Source organism: Prionailurus bengalensis, chromosome C1 (assembly GCF_016509475.1).
Source record: "Prionailurus bengalensis isolate Pbe53 chromosome C1, Fcat_Pben_1.1_paternal_pri, whole genome shotgun sequence".
In the NCBI taxonomy this organism is placed as follows: domain Eukaryota; kingdom Metazoa; phylum Chordata; class Mammalia; order Carnivora; family Felidae; genus Prionailurus; species Prionailurus bengalensis.
This window is the reverse complement of record NC_057345.1, coordinates 109,080,001-109,094,380: the sequence shown is the minus strand read 5'-3', so window position 1 is coordinate 109,094,380 and position 14,380 is coordinate 109,080,001. Positions and strand designations below refer to the sequence as shown.

Sequence of the window (14,380 nt, the reverse complement as noted above, 5' to 3'; positions counted from 1 at the left end):
GGAGAGGGTGGGTGATGGGTATTGAGGAGGGCACCTTTTGGGATGAGCACTGGGTGATGTATGGAAACCAATTTGTCAATAAATTTCAGAAAAAAAAAAAAAAAAAAAAAAAAAAGGATAGCTGGCCATTGTTATCTGCCATTCACTGGATGTTCATTGGCAACTGTCATCAGGACAGATTGCTCCCGAACTCGGACTACACTGTGTAGCAGGGCCATGTGACTAGCTCTTACCACTGGAATGTCTACAGTTTGAGCACCACTGCCAAGCTGAAGAATGGGTAGATCTTCACCACCTTTCTGTTCCAGCAGGATGCCAAAGCATCCACGAAGGACTTCAAGACAACCAGTGTGGTCCCTAAATGATAGCCTGGGGAAATCAACCACAGGACTAGGACTTGAACAGTAAAGCATTCAGCACTCAGCTCCTGAGATCTCAAGTGGCTTATCACAGCAGTCAGCCTCTGCATACAGTGACACAGACTCCCACTTCCAGGTCTTATGCTCCAGAGAAGCATATCATCTATGAGTTCCACAGAGCCAACAGGAACACAACCCCTTCAAGAGCCCCACACTGGGATGAGAAACTTTTGAACAATATCCTTCATTATAGCATTGTTAACAATAGCAAAAGTCAAATGGGTACTGGATGGAATTATAGGATAAATCAAATGAATGAGGAAGTTCTTTAAGTACTACATGGAAACACCTCAGATATGTTAAGTCAGGGAAAAAAAAAAAAGAGGTAAAGAATAGCATACATACATCAGCAGTTTTCAAGGTATGATCCAAGGACTCCTTAGGGTACCCAAGACCCTTTCAGGGGGTCAGCTCAGTCCTCCCTTTCCAACTACATGTCTATGTGCAGCCGTATTTCCTTCTATGCCTCAACTAACAAATCAGACCGAACACAGAAACATACAGTAGAATCCAGCTGGTTTCTATTAAACCAGATGCTAAAGAAATATCTTCAAATGTGAAAATGCTTTGCCTCAGATTTTGGTTTGGAAAATAATTTTTGTAAATTCTATGTTATAGGTTTTAAGTTTCTAATTGTCTCAATTTTATTTCATAATATGGAAAATATTGATAAATATAACTCATGTTTAAAAGCTCTTTGGAGGCCTTAAAAATTTAATAATGTAAAAGGATCCTGCGACTGAAGTGTCTGGGTACCACTGGTGTATATATCAACCTCTGTGTAAAAAGGGGAGAAAAATAAGAATATTTTTTGTACTAGACTATATATGCATGAAGGATAACATGAAAGATAAACCTTCATGAGAAGAGAGAACCTCTCTTCTCAAGAGAGGGTAGGAAATGGGCAGATGGATAACCCATTACTAAATCATTGTTTTTAAAAAAAATTCTGGTGCTGTGTATAACTTATTCAAAAAAAAATTTTTATACAGCTGGAGGCAGCAGGGGTCAGCATGACAGATGACGATAAAGTCAAGCTGGAGAGGGAAAGGGCTGTGGTCTGTGTGTGGAGTGTCTACCCTTCTCCACACCCAGAAAGTGTCTCCTGGCAAAATACTGGAGGATTGCTCTCTAAAGAAATGAAACCAAGAGACTCAAAGTTTCTGGTATAAATGAAACTCACCTTAAACTGTAACATGCAACCACACATCACCATTTAATGAAAGTTTGCAATAGGTGAGGTAAACAGAAAAACTAGCCCAGAGGAAACTGGTAATTCAGGATCTAGAGATTTAATTTGGGGATGGGGAAAGGGAAAAAAAAGAATACAGTCATGCAACCAAAGACATGTAGTTGGAAGAAGTTACTGAATCTGCACTGCCAAGTGGATCTGGTTCAAGATGATCAGTTTTCTAATAGTCATCTTACAAGTATTATTACACATGCCATCCATATGTTCCTGTGGAAATTACACCTTTATAGGACATGGCATAAGGAAAAAGAATATGCTTTCATATCAGATATAAACCCATTTCACTTACTACCTGTGTGCTCCTGAGAAAAATATTTAACTTTTGAGCCTGTTTCATCCAGTGTAACCTGGACAATAGTGACTTATAGAGTTACTTTAAGAATCTAATGAGTCATTCTTTTCTGATGTGATAATACATTCCCCAGCACTCAGGGATTTCTCAGTAAGTGCCATTCTTCTTTTTTTTTAATTTCTTTTTAATGTTTATTTATTTCTGAGAGACAGAAAGGCAGAGCACGTGTGGGGGAGGGGCAGAGAGCAAGGGAGACAGAGAATCCAAAGTAGGTTCCAGGCTCCAAGCTGTCAGCACAGAGCCCTATGCGGGGCTCCAAATCATGAACCGTGAGATCATGACCTGAGCCAAAGTCAGACACATAACCAACTGAGCCACCTGGGTGCCCCACTCAGTAACTGCCATTCTTATTGCCCATGATGTAGCAGAAAAAACTGACAGTGTGTTACTATAATTTTTTTAAAAAATGGATTGGTGGTTGTCAGAAGTGGGGGTGGATAGTGGGAGAAATAGGTAAGCTGGGTTTTATTTAGTTTAACTAAATTTAATTTAAAAAAACAAGTCACAATGCAACCTGCTTTAAGGTTAACCATTTAATGTATTAACATTTTCCTTATAAACATACAATTTGCATATACAGGGAAAATAGGTTCTGTGGACACAAGAGAATATGAGAGGGAAGCAATCAGAAAACAGATCAATTCTAGGGGGGGAAGAAATGGAACTGCATTCCATGCCTGTGTCTACATAAACTTGGGAAGGAGAAAGAAAAATGAAACAGGATCATAACTGATGCAGAAAATAAACTTAGGCCATTCGTCTCAACCATGGTTGAGACCAGTGTCTTGGGTCCAGGTCTGGCCTGTTTCAGGATGATCATCTGAAACACAGCCACTGGCCTTTCTTTTCTCCTTACTATCTAAGACTCTGAAGTTCACTCCAGTAACCAAAAAACAATCAGCTTGGCATGTGTGCAATGTCAGTGGGCAACTTCTTCCACATATGAAAGTGAGAAAAGCTCACTCACACCTGAACAAGTTCCTTCCACCTCATCTAACTTTTTTTGATTTAGGATTACCTAAATTGAGGCAATCACAAAGCTGGCATCTATAGAAATTGGACCAAGGAAATGAAGTATCTCAGCCCATCTTTATACCTACTATGCATTTCCTAACAGCATCAAGTCACTGGCAACACTGAATTTCCAGGTTCAGCTGTGGCTGCCCAATGGGGCTGGCCAACAGAGTGCACACACATGTGGCCCAAGCTTCAGTTTACACCTGCCCCTTCCGTCAGAGGGGGGACTCTGCTTCCCAGGCATTTCAGCAACATAACTCAGTACCCTGTGGTTCCAGGAACTCCAAGTTCAAAATCAATACCCAATACCACATTAAAAACTGTTTAATATTTTATTAGTAAAGCATACAGCTCTTAATAATGACTACCTAAACAAAGCCATTCTTACTACAAAGGATGTAAAATCATAAGAGCAACATTTTTAATCATCAAAACCAACCTTGTCACAAATCACAGTTGGCAATTTTCCACTGTCTCAAATATCCAAAGGGGTGACAGTCAAGTGCACCTCCTTTCAACTAGAAACAGACTCTACAGTGTAAGTTCAGCAGAACTGCCCAGGAAAACAGACCTGACATCAAGGTCGTTTGGCAGATGGCTTCATATGCAGATCTATTTAAGTCTGCTCAGAGATGGAGTCAGTTGACCTATGAAACAAGTTATGCATGTAACTGGCCACAGAAAATAAAAACAGAATTTGTGCTACTAGGGAGTGTATTTTGGAGTGCCAGCATAGGGACTGTTACTGTGCTAAACTGCCTTGGTGGAAGTACATTTTTTAAAGGTTGCAGGACAAAAGACTGGACTAATTTTGGGCTTTACAAATTCATATAAAGAAATAACAGAAGTGCAGGATTATGGGTTTTCCAGAGCTTCACACATAGCTGGGGCTCAAAATTACATGGTTTAAGCTTCTGTGTCAGGAATAAAAGCAAAGCCCCATGTCCTGGTCAAGCTGAGTAATACCTTGACAGAAGGTCATTCATGTCCTTAGGCAATCATTTCCCATCTGTAACCTGAGTCTCCCCAACAGCCATGGTCCCAAGAGCCCCCCCTATACATCACCAGGGCTCCATGAACCCCAGTGCTTGGGGGACAATCACAGTGCCCCAGTCCTGCACAAAGCAGGACACCTGCTCTTCAGAAGGACAGAAGAGAGGAAAAGAGCACCCTCTGCACAGTGTGATCCCCAGAGGCCTGACACAGTCACACTGTAAGTATGGCTCTCATTCCATTTCCTCACCACTCTTAATACCACTTTCTCAACAAGTAGCAAAATAAGCTATAAGTAGGCTGATGTGGCAATAAAAATATCCAAAGCAGACACTAAAAACATAGGGTCTTCTCTGAATAAAGCACATCTACCTCCACATACTTCAAACTGTTTTGGCTTCTTCAAGTTTTAAAGGATAAAACTTTGAGGCGCAAGCCAATTCCTAATATGGGATATTTTCCAAGGATAATACCCAAAAAAAACAAAGAATAAAATAAAGAAGCATCATTTTAAGAGGAGGTGGGGAGGAAGGTGGGGAGGGAGGAGGGTGGGGAGGGGGGCTGACCCTACCCCATCATCCTGAGCAGTCAGCCTTGCTGGCCCCAGAGGTCCTGGGGATACCACCCCACTGCCTCAGGGAAGTTCCTGGTTGCTTACCAGTCCACAACTCCTGAAGTTACATGCAGCCAGCTCTGATCCAAGGCTTCAAAGTTCAATGTTAAACAGAAAGAAGATGCAGTTCTCCTTGCCACATTGCTCACTCATACATCACCATATATAAACAGAACACTAAATTATCCCTTAAGCACTATACCTAACTCTGAAAAGAAAATGCCATTCTAGATAGGTATGTCCAAAATAAGGTATTCCAAGAGTTCTAGAATGAAACTCCTGGAATGAGCCAGTGCCCCAGAGATTCCATGTTTTAGCTAAACACAAATCAGAAGCCTTCTCTATAGTACGTGTATGGATTAGTTAGAACTATGATGTCATCACTTTCAAAAGAACAATTAAACTATTATTAAAAACATTTATCACCAACAGAAATGCCCTGCAAATTATATTATTGCACACAGGGTATCAGAAGCTATGCACATCCAGATCTGAAGGACTCTAGAAGACCCAGAACAGAGACCCTAAGGCCATGCCGGTGGCTGCTCCAGCCAGCATGCCCAGTGCCAGATCACTGTCGCTGTCTCGATACCGCTCCCGAATGATGATCTGGTTGGCAGGCTGTTGTCCATAAAGTCCTAAAAAAGAAGTGAAAAAGCAGATGCTGTTAGGAGCAGTTTGTGAAGTCCAACAGTCCCTCATAAAGACAGTGTGCCCTGAAGTGGCAGAGGTCACATCTCCCTGCATGTGCATCCCTCTCCAACAGTGCTGTCTTCCTCGCAACAGGTGTGTGGAGTCGCTGAGTGGGTGCTCCCCGGTTCTCCCCCAGAACAGGCCATGGTGACTATTTCTAAGACTGCAGTAAGAGGAAACCAAGGTGCTCAACTTTCCAAGGTCCAAACCCCCAAACGCTGCAAATAGCAGGGTCCTAGTGCAGCTGTAAGCTCCAGTCCCCAATGTCCACTTCTCCCCCAAACACTGCAAACAGCAGGATCCTACTGCAGCTGTAAGCTCCTGTCTCCAGTGTCCACTTCTGCCCTCCCCCAAGCACTGCAAACAGCAGGGTCCTAGTGCAGCTGTAAGCTCCAGTCCCCATTGTCCACTTCTGCCTTCCCCCAAACGCTGCAAACAGCCAGGGTCCTAGTGCAGCTGGGTTCCCAATGTCTACTTCTGCCCTCCCCCAAACACTGCAAACAGCAGGATCCTAATGCAGCTGTAAGCTCTGGTCTCCAATGTCCACTTCTCCCCTCCAGTCACACTTATTAGGATGACAGGTAGACACAGGAGAGCATGGGAGATACATAGAGCCTGCATCGTGAGAGGCAAGAATCTGCACCTAAAGCTGAAAATGAAAAATCCATTTAAAAGCTAATTAGCTTCTTGATATTCATGTAAACCATTTTTAAATTAAACCTTAAATCTGCTAATAAAACTTGCTCATTTTTAATCATAGGTCTTTATGGGGGAAAATACTTACGTTAAGGGGAAAACTTCTAAAAAGCAAACTTTAAACAACTTTAATATTTAATTTGCATGACTAAAGTTTACAACTGGAAATGTACTATTTGTTCTGTTCTATACTTCACAGCTATACTATCTAACAGCTAATTAGCTTTAAAATTACTCAAATATAAATAATGTTAACTTCCCTCCCTGACCTGCTGTTCCCTTAACAGTTCAACCCTACGGGAGCAAGAAACTAATACAACAGTAATGTGTATATGTAGATGAAAACCAACAGCAAAATAACGGCTAACATTTAGAAGTCCTTAGTACTCTAAGCAATTACAGTACAAGCATTTACATGTACTGACTCACTTAATACTAACAACCCTATGAGCTGAGTTTATTATTATACCCATTTTACAGATGGGCAAAAGTGAGGCACACAGGGGTTAATGGCAATAAGGGCATGCAAACCCAGGCACTCAGGCTACAAGTGTGCACTCATAAACCACTAATACCTCAAATATGATGGAGGAGAATAGAAGAGAAAAGAAAAAACACCAAAGCTGCACAGCAGAATGACACCATTATAAACAAAGGGCTGATCAAGTACAGGTAACAGCACTGGAAGCAAACAATGTTTTATGCAATGTTTACCTTTCAAAATTGGTGAACTAGTAGTATTTACTTTCACTGCCTTGAAATTTAAAAGTTTTCAATTAGGCAAATGGAACTATGAAATGTAGGATAGTAGGAACTTGCAAGCTGACTTAATTAGAAGATCCCTTGGACAATCTAAATCTACATTCCCTCAGTAGATCACATCAAGGGCCTCCTGCACTACATGACCAGGAGAGACCTCTCCTGCAGCTCCTGCTTGCCTCTGCTCCTACCAGGAAGAGAAATCCTTACCCAAGTCAGTTGGGGACATTTCTAAGTTGTACGTACTGTAATTACCTAACTTAACTAAGCTTTACATAAATGGTCAAAATGTGAATGTGAAATAGGCAGCTATTGCTTCCAGGATAACTAAGTTCGATACTTTAGGGTGGACTGAATAAAGGCAGGTAACTCACAAATTACTATCAGAGCAAGGAAATGAGTAAACTAAAAAACTAAAAAAAGAATCTTAAAACCTAGACTTGTTTGTACTTACCAAGGGAAACCGCGATGCGGTGATAGGTCATGAGCACAGTGTTTACAAGACAAGAAAACTCCAACCAAAGGAGCCAATGCAAAGCAAACTCCTAGAGCCCATGTCAAAAGACAGCTGAACACTGTCCACTAACACAGGTAAATTAAAACAGAACACTCATAGCGTGTACACAGCACCCTTTGTACTTTTTTAATTGGCTGACTGACCACTGGCTCCAATCATATTAAATAGAAGGCCTTGGGGCACCTAGGTGGCTCAGTCAGTTAAGCGTCCGACTTCAGCTCATGTCATGATCTCACAGGTCGTGGGTTCGAGCCCCGTGTCCGGCTCTGTGCCAACAGCTCAGAACCTGTAGCCTGCTTCGGATTCTGTGTCTCCCTCTCTCTCTGCCCCTCCCCTGCTTGTGCTCTGTCTCTCTTTCTCTCTCAAAAATAAATAAACATTAAAAAAAAATTTTTTTTTTTTTTTTTAAAAAGAGAGAAGGTCTTTAACCTGCTATATGCATGACTATGGTGTCTAAAGACCACATAATGTCATGAAGCTGGCCAAGCACTGGGGTATCCAGAAAGGGACTGAGAAGCTCCAATCTGGTCATCAGGACAAGGCTACTGGGGGATGACCACAAACTCAACTCACCCTCTCCACAGCAAGTATACCTGCTAGATGGGTCACAATGCTAATGCTGAATGCCCACCTACTTCTTGACTCTGCCCTCTGCAGCAAGTATCTTGAGGGTGTTCATGAGAGGGCTATCTCTTTTTCTATGAAGAAAGGCAAGAGCAAGTAAAGAATCCAATTTACAGAAATTCCCTTTACTAGCACTTCTGCAAAACATCTGCTCTTCTATACAGTAAGAAACAGCTGAGATTACCCCAGTCAGAGGTCTGGGGGCTGAGTAAGAAAGAAGTTCGCTCTCATGGCATGGTAGGCTAGGGCTTAAAACCCACCAACTGCAAGACAAACAGGCAAAGAGATCAAGTTTGTAAACAATTACACCATGTTTATCTCTGCCAGTCAGCAGAAAAATGTAAACTAAAGCAACCTAAGGATCCACTTTAGACCCAAGGAGGGTATCAAAACTTTTAGAGCTAATAACAATAGGCAATCTTTCAGGACAACTGAGAAACCAGTGCTTCAGGAACTTCCTAGAAGTGGTAGAAACTGGCAAATTTTACCAACACTGAAGAATATCTTCATTTTTGCCAATGTGATCAGCAGAAATGGTATCTCATTTCAATTTGCATTTCTTTATTAGTGAAGTTGAATTTTTTGTTATTAGTCATTTGCCTTTCTTCTCATGTAAATGGTCTCTGGCCTCAGTTGGACCAGTCTTAAATTATTCCCTTTTCAAACTCAGTCTATCATTGATTCCTCCCCACCAGGCTACGATCTCCAATTCTATCATTGAAGTAGTAGAAAAAAATAAAAGTTCCTTTAAAGAAAAAAAAAAAAAAAAGAAAGAAAAAAAAACCATAATGCTAAGTGAAATAAACCAGTCACAAAAATACACATACTATAGGATTCCACCTATATGAGATGTCTAACGTATCCAAATTCGCAGAAAAATAAAGTATAATAGTGGTTATCAGAGGCTAGGAGGAAGGAAAAGGGAAGTTGTTGTTTAACGAGTACAGTTTCAATATGGGAAGATGAAAAATTCAGGAAATCTGATGCACAACAATGTGAATGTACTTAACACTACTGAACTGTACAATTAAAATGGTTTTTAAAAAAGTAAATTTTATGGTACTTTTTTTTTTTTTACCATAATTAAAAATAATAACAATAGATTTTCTTCAAAAAAAAAGAAAGAAACTGGCAAACTGTTCTGAGAATCAACTGGGCAAATGGTATCAAGATTTGGGGCGCCTGGGTGGCTCAGTCAGTTAAGCGTCTGACTTCAGCTCAGGTCATGATCTCGCAGTTCGTGAGTTCGAGCCCCGCGTCGAGCTCTGTGCTGACAGCTCAGAGCCTGGAGACTGCTTCAGATTCTGTGACTCCCTCTCTCTGCCCTTCCCCTGCTCATGCTCTGTCTCTCTCTGTGTCTCAAAAATGAATAAACATTTAAAAAAAAATTAAATAAATGGTATTAAGATTTACTGTAATACTGTCAGATGAAAGGATACAGTGTGGATTTCCCTCAAAACAATCCAGAGATGACAGGAGATGGAGGTGAAACAAAATTAGGCATGATATGCTAGCTGAAGGTGGTAATGGACAAATGACAGTTCATTACACTATTGTCCATACTTCTGCATGTTTGAGAAGCTTTCTAAATTTCAATGGTATCAAAAGAAAAATAAATGTCTATGCCCTTTAACACATTAACTTAATACACGAAATGAAAAATGTATTCTAAGATTTAACAGGAATGAAAAAGAAAATCATTAGACATGTTCAAAGCAACATTTATGACTGCAAACAGGAAAAAGTAAACAGTTAATACTAGAAGATCACCCAATATGATAATATGCAGTCATTAAAAATACTTATGGTGGGGCGCCTGGGTGGCGCAGTCGGTTAAGCGTCCGACTTCAGCCAGGTCACGATCTCGCGGTCCGTGAGTTCGAGCCCCGCGTCGGGCTCTGGGCTGATGGCTCAGAGCCTGGAGCCTGTTTCCGACTCTGTGTCTCCCTCTCTCTCTGCCCCTCCCCCGTTCATGCTATGTCTCTCTCTGTCCCAAAAATAAATAAACGTTGAAAAAAAAAAAAAAAATTTAAAAAATACTTATGGAAATTATGTAGCACTCAGAATACACAGAATTTTAAAATGAGAAAAGAAATGCAAAAGGTGATATAAGATTTCAATGACAAAAATTTATTTTGTATGGGGAAAGTAATTCAAACAAAAAGAGTTGTGCTAAGATCACAGGGCCAACAAATACTTCATTTTTTAGCATCATCATTTTATTAGTTTTCAATTTGACATGAAAAAAAGTCAAAAAGTCACAGTCCATGCTAGTTGAGTGAACTACATCAGATTGCAGGAACAGATAAGCAGAGAACCTCTCATATTGAATGCTCACCTATGAGACACCAAAGTAACCACCACTAATTAGCAGGATACTTTGAGTCAGGGGGCAGCAGCCCTGGGCCTCTCTGTGAGATTAACATCAGTGACCACTTACCTCTCTGGCAACAGATTCTTCTTCCACTGCCGTGGTAAGACACTGCACTAGGTTTGTTCACAGCGCCCTCAGATTCAGATTCCCAACTGCTCTATGGGCTCAGGACTCTTGTAAGCTATTTGCCAGCTTCATTCACTTATACATTGATCCGATATGCCATGCCCACTGCAACCACCTCTGCCTGACTTCCCTTCTCTGGGCTTCTGGGTGTGGCCTTGTTCTTCAGTCCATCAACCACATGATGGGGGCTCTTGGGCCCCCTCATCCTGACTGTAGGCTCTGGCCTCACAGCCAGCACTCTCCTGCACCTCCACCTTAGACCTCCCACTGCCCAAACTGCACCCAGGACTTGATGCTACCTACACAGTCCAGTTACTCACAACTACAATTTTCCTCAGGTAAGGTAAAAAATGGAAGTGCATCAAAAGCCTGGAATAAATGTAAGAACCTTCCAGGCCTTTATTTCACTTGCAAAATGGAGTATCGCCTCAGTAGTAATAATATTTGAAGGATGTTACCAGAAGAGAAAAAACAGGAGAAAGTTATCATTTAAAATGGGATATAAGTGAATACCAGTAGGTACAAATTCTCTCCTTGGGAATAAATCTGGATACAACAGTGAAGTTTTAACAAGCCTACTCTGGGGCACCTGGGTGGCTCAGTCGGTTAACTGTCCGACTTCGGCTCAGGTCATGATCTTATGATTTGTGAGTTCGAGCCCTGCGTCAGGCTCTGTGCTGACAGCTTGGAGCCTGGAGCCTGCTTGGGATTCTGTGTCACCTTCTCTCTCTGCCCCTCCCCCAAAAATAAATAAATGTAAAAAATTTTTTTTAAATAAAAAAAAAAAAAACACAAGCCTACTCTAACTTTATAAGACAATGTAAAAATACATAACTTTTTTTTTTTTTAAGCATAGTAGAATCATTTGTGGTCTATAACCAGAAGCATAGTAGAATCATTTGTGGTCTATAACCAGAAGCACTGCTCACTTATCCTTAAACTAAGAAATACAATTCCTTCAGGCCTCACAAATCCACCCAGTAAATGAAGAGAAATAAGGAATGGAAGGTGGGCGTGGGGTACCTGCATACGGGTACTGGTAGGGTACAGCATAAGCCTGTCCACTTGCAGCATAGACAACTTGAGTTCCTGGAGGGTACGCACCACTGTATGGACCATAGCCATATGCCTGCTGAAAAGAAATAGGCCCATCAGAAATACAATTTTGAAGTTCAGCATCCACTCATAATAAAAATCACCAACAAAGCAGGTGGAGAGGGAATGTACCTCCACATAATAAAGGCCATATGCAACAAGCCCACAGGACATCATAAACAACAGTGTAAAGTTAAAAGCTTTCCTCTAAGATTAGAAACAAGACAATACGGTGCCTGCCCACTCTTACTACTTTTATTCAACATCGTAATGAAATTTTATTGTGTTTCACTTCACTGCACTTTGCAGATACTGTGTTTTTACACATGGGAGGTTTGTGGCAACCCTACACGGACCACGTCTATTGGCACAATTTTTCCAACAGCATTTGTTCACTTCATGTCTGTGTCACATTTTGCTAATTCTCACAATATTTCAAACTTTTTCATTATTAATATCTTTCTTTTTTTGAGAGAGCAAGCAAGCGAGCACACAAGCAGGGGAGCAGGGCAGTGGGAGGGAGTGGGTGGGAGGGGGGGGAGAGGGGGAGAGGGGGAGAAGGGGAGAGGGGGAGAGGGGGAGGGGGGAGAGGGGGAGGGGGGAGAGGGGGAGGGGGGAGAGGGGGAGGGGGGAGAGGGGGAGGGGGGAGAGGGGGAAAGAGGAGAGAGGGAGGGGGAAGAGGGGGAAAAGGGGGGAGAGGGGGAGAGGAGGAAAGGGGGAGAGGAGGAGAGGAGGAAAAGGGGAGAGGGGGAGAGGGGGGAGACAATCTTAAGCAGGCTCCACACTCAGCACAGAGCCCACCACAAGGCTCAATCCCATGACCCTGGGATCATGACCTGAACCGAAATCAAGAGTCAGACACTCAAATGACTAAGCCACCCAAGAGCCCCGTTCATTATTATATTTGTTACAGCAATCTGTGATCAGTGATCTTTGATATTACTATTGTAATTGTTTTGGGGTGTCACAAACCACACCATATAAATGGGCAAACTTAATAGATAAATCGTGTGTTCTGCTTGCTCCACCAACCACTAGTTCCTATCTCTCTCCCTCTCAGGTCCCCTATTCCCTAAAACACAACAACATTAAAATGAGGCTAATTGAGAAGAACCCTACAACGGTCTCTAAGTGCTCAGGTGAGAGGAAGAGTCGCAAATCTCTCGCTTTAAATCAAAAGCTAGAAAGGATTCAGCTCAGTGAGGAAGGCATGTTGAACACTGAGACAGGCCAAAAGCTGGGCCTCTTGCACCAAACAGCCAGGTTGTGAGTGCAAAGGAAAAGTTCTTGAAGGAAATTAAAAGCACTACTCCAGTGAACATACAAATGGTGAGAAAACAGAACAGTCTTATAGGTGATACAGAGAACATATGAGTGGTCTGGGTAGAAGATCAGCCAAACCCTAATCCAGAGGAAGGCCCTGACTCTCTTCAATTCTGTGAACGCTGAGAGAGGGAAAGAAGCTGCAGAAGAAAGTATGAAGCTAAGAGAGGTTGGTTCATGAGGTTTAAGAAAAGAAACCAGCTTTGTAACATAAAAGGGCAAGGTAAAGCAGCAAGAACTGATGTAGAAGCTGCAACAAGTTACCCAGAAGATGGCAGCTAAGATCATTTATGAAGGTGGCTACACCTAACAAGAGATTTTCAGTGCAGATGAAATAGCCTTCTATTGGAAGAAGATATTATCAAGGATTTTCATAGCTACAGATGAGAAGTCAATGCCTGGCTTCAAAGGACAAGTGGACTCCCTTGTTAGGGGTTAATGCAGCTGGCGACTTTAAGTTGAGGCCAATGCTCATTTACCAGAGTTTCTGCTCTGACCATACTTTTTTTTTTTTTTTTTTTTTTACCTCCTGATGTTTAGGATTCTCAGTTGTCCAAAAACAGAATAGAAATGTCAGAGAAAAAGAATCAGTAAACGTACTATAAAGTGGAATAGAGAGGAAAATATATTGAAGAAAAGAAGGTGCGCGTGGGTGGCTCAGTCAGTTAAGTGTCCAACTTCAGCTCAGGTCATGATTTCATGGTCCATGGGTTCGAGCCCCGCGTCAGGCTCTGTGTTGACAGCTCAGGGCCTGCAGCCTGCTTCAGATTCTGTCTCCAGCCCTCTCTGCCCCTCCCCTGCTTATGCTCTGTCTCTAAAATAAATAAACATTAAAAAAAAATTTTTTTTAATAAAAAGAAAATGAACAGAATCTGAGACATGTGGGACATCTAACATCCATATCATTAGTTTCAAAAGGAAAAGGGGTAGGGCTGAAAAAAACATTCCAGAAATAATGGCCTAAATTTTCCCAAATTTAGCAAGAAACAAAAAGACAATGAACGCCAAATAGGATAACGCCCCCAAAATCCATACCAACATACTATAGTCAAACTTCTGAAAACTAAGGACAATGAAAATAGCAAGAAACAAACAATGCATTACCTACATGGGGGGAAATGTAAATGATAGCAGATTTCTCCTCAGAAACCATGTAGACCAAAGGAAATAGCACACACTTGACAAATGCTGGAAGAAATGTCAACTCAGAATTCTACACTAGTGAAAATATCCCTCAGAAATAAAAAAATCAAGACATTCTCAGATGAAGAATTGAGAATCTGTTGCCAACAGAGCTACTACCCTAAGAGAATGGCAAAAAAAGAATTTCACTGAACAAAATGTAAACAATAAAAGAAAGGACCCTAAAACATCAGGAGGTAAAAAAAAAAAAAAAAAAAAATAGGTACAGAGCAAAAATACCTGTAAATAAACTTTCCTTCACAGCTTGACTTTTCTAACAAGTCTGACAGCTGAAGCAAAATTTCTAACACCATCTGATGTGGTTCTCATATATAAAAGAAACGT

At 41.4% G+C, this 14,380-nt stretch overlaps 1 protein-coding gene across 4 annotated transcripts in view; it reads right to left on the bottom strand.

Annotated features, from left to right (window-relative positions):
* Positions 1-2,541: 2,541 nt before the first annotated feature.
* The window catches only part of PLEKHB2 (pleckstrin homology domain containing B2), a 43,907-nt gene continuing 32,068 nt past the window's right edge, over positions 2,542-14,380 (bottom strand). For 3 of the 4 annotated variants that reach the window (XM_043576421.1, XM_043576424.1, XM_043576423.1), the window contains 2 exons: positions 11,459-11,567; positions 2,542-5,284 (listed from right to left, as the gene is read on the bottom strand). In XM_043576421.1, coding sequence (XP_043432356.1) covers positions 5,148-5,284; positions 11,459-11,567 — 246 coding nt within the window. In that variant the 3' untranslated portion in view covers positions 2,542-5,147. The remainder of the gene's footprint in view (positions 5,285-11,458; positions 11,568-14,380) is intronic. The other variant, XM_043576422.1, reaches the window with a different exon arrangement.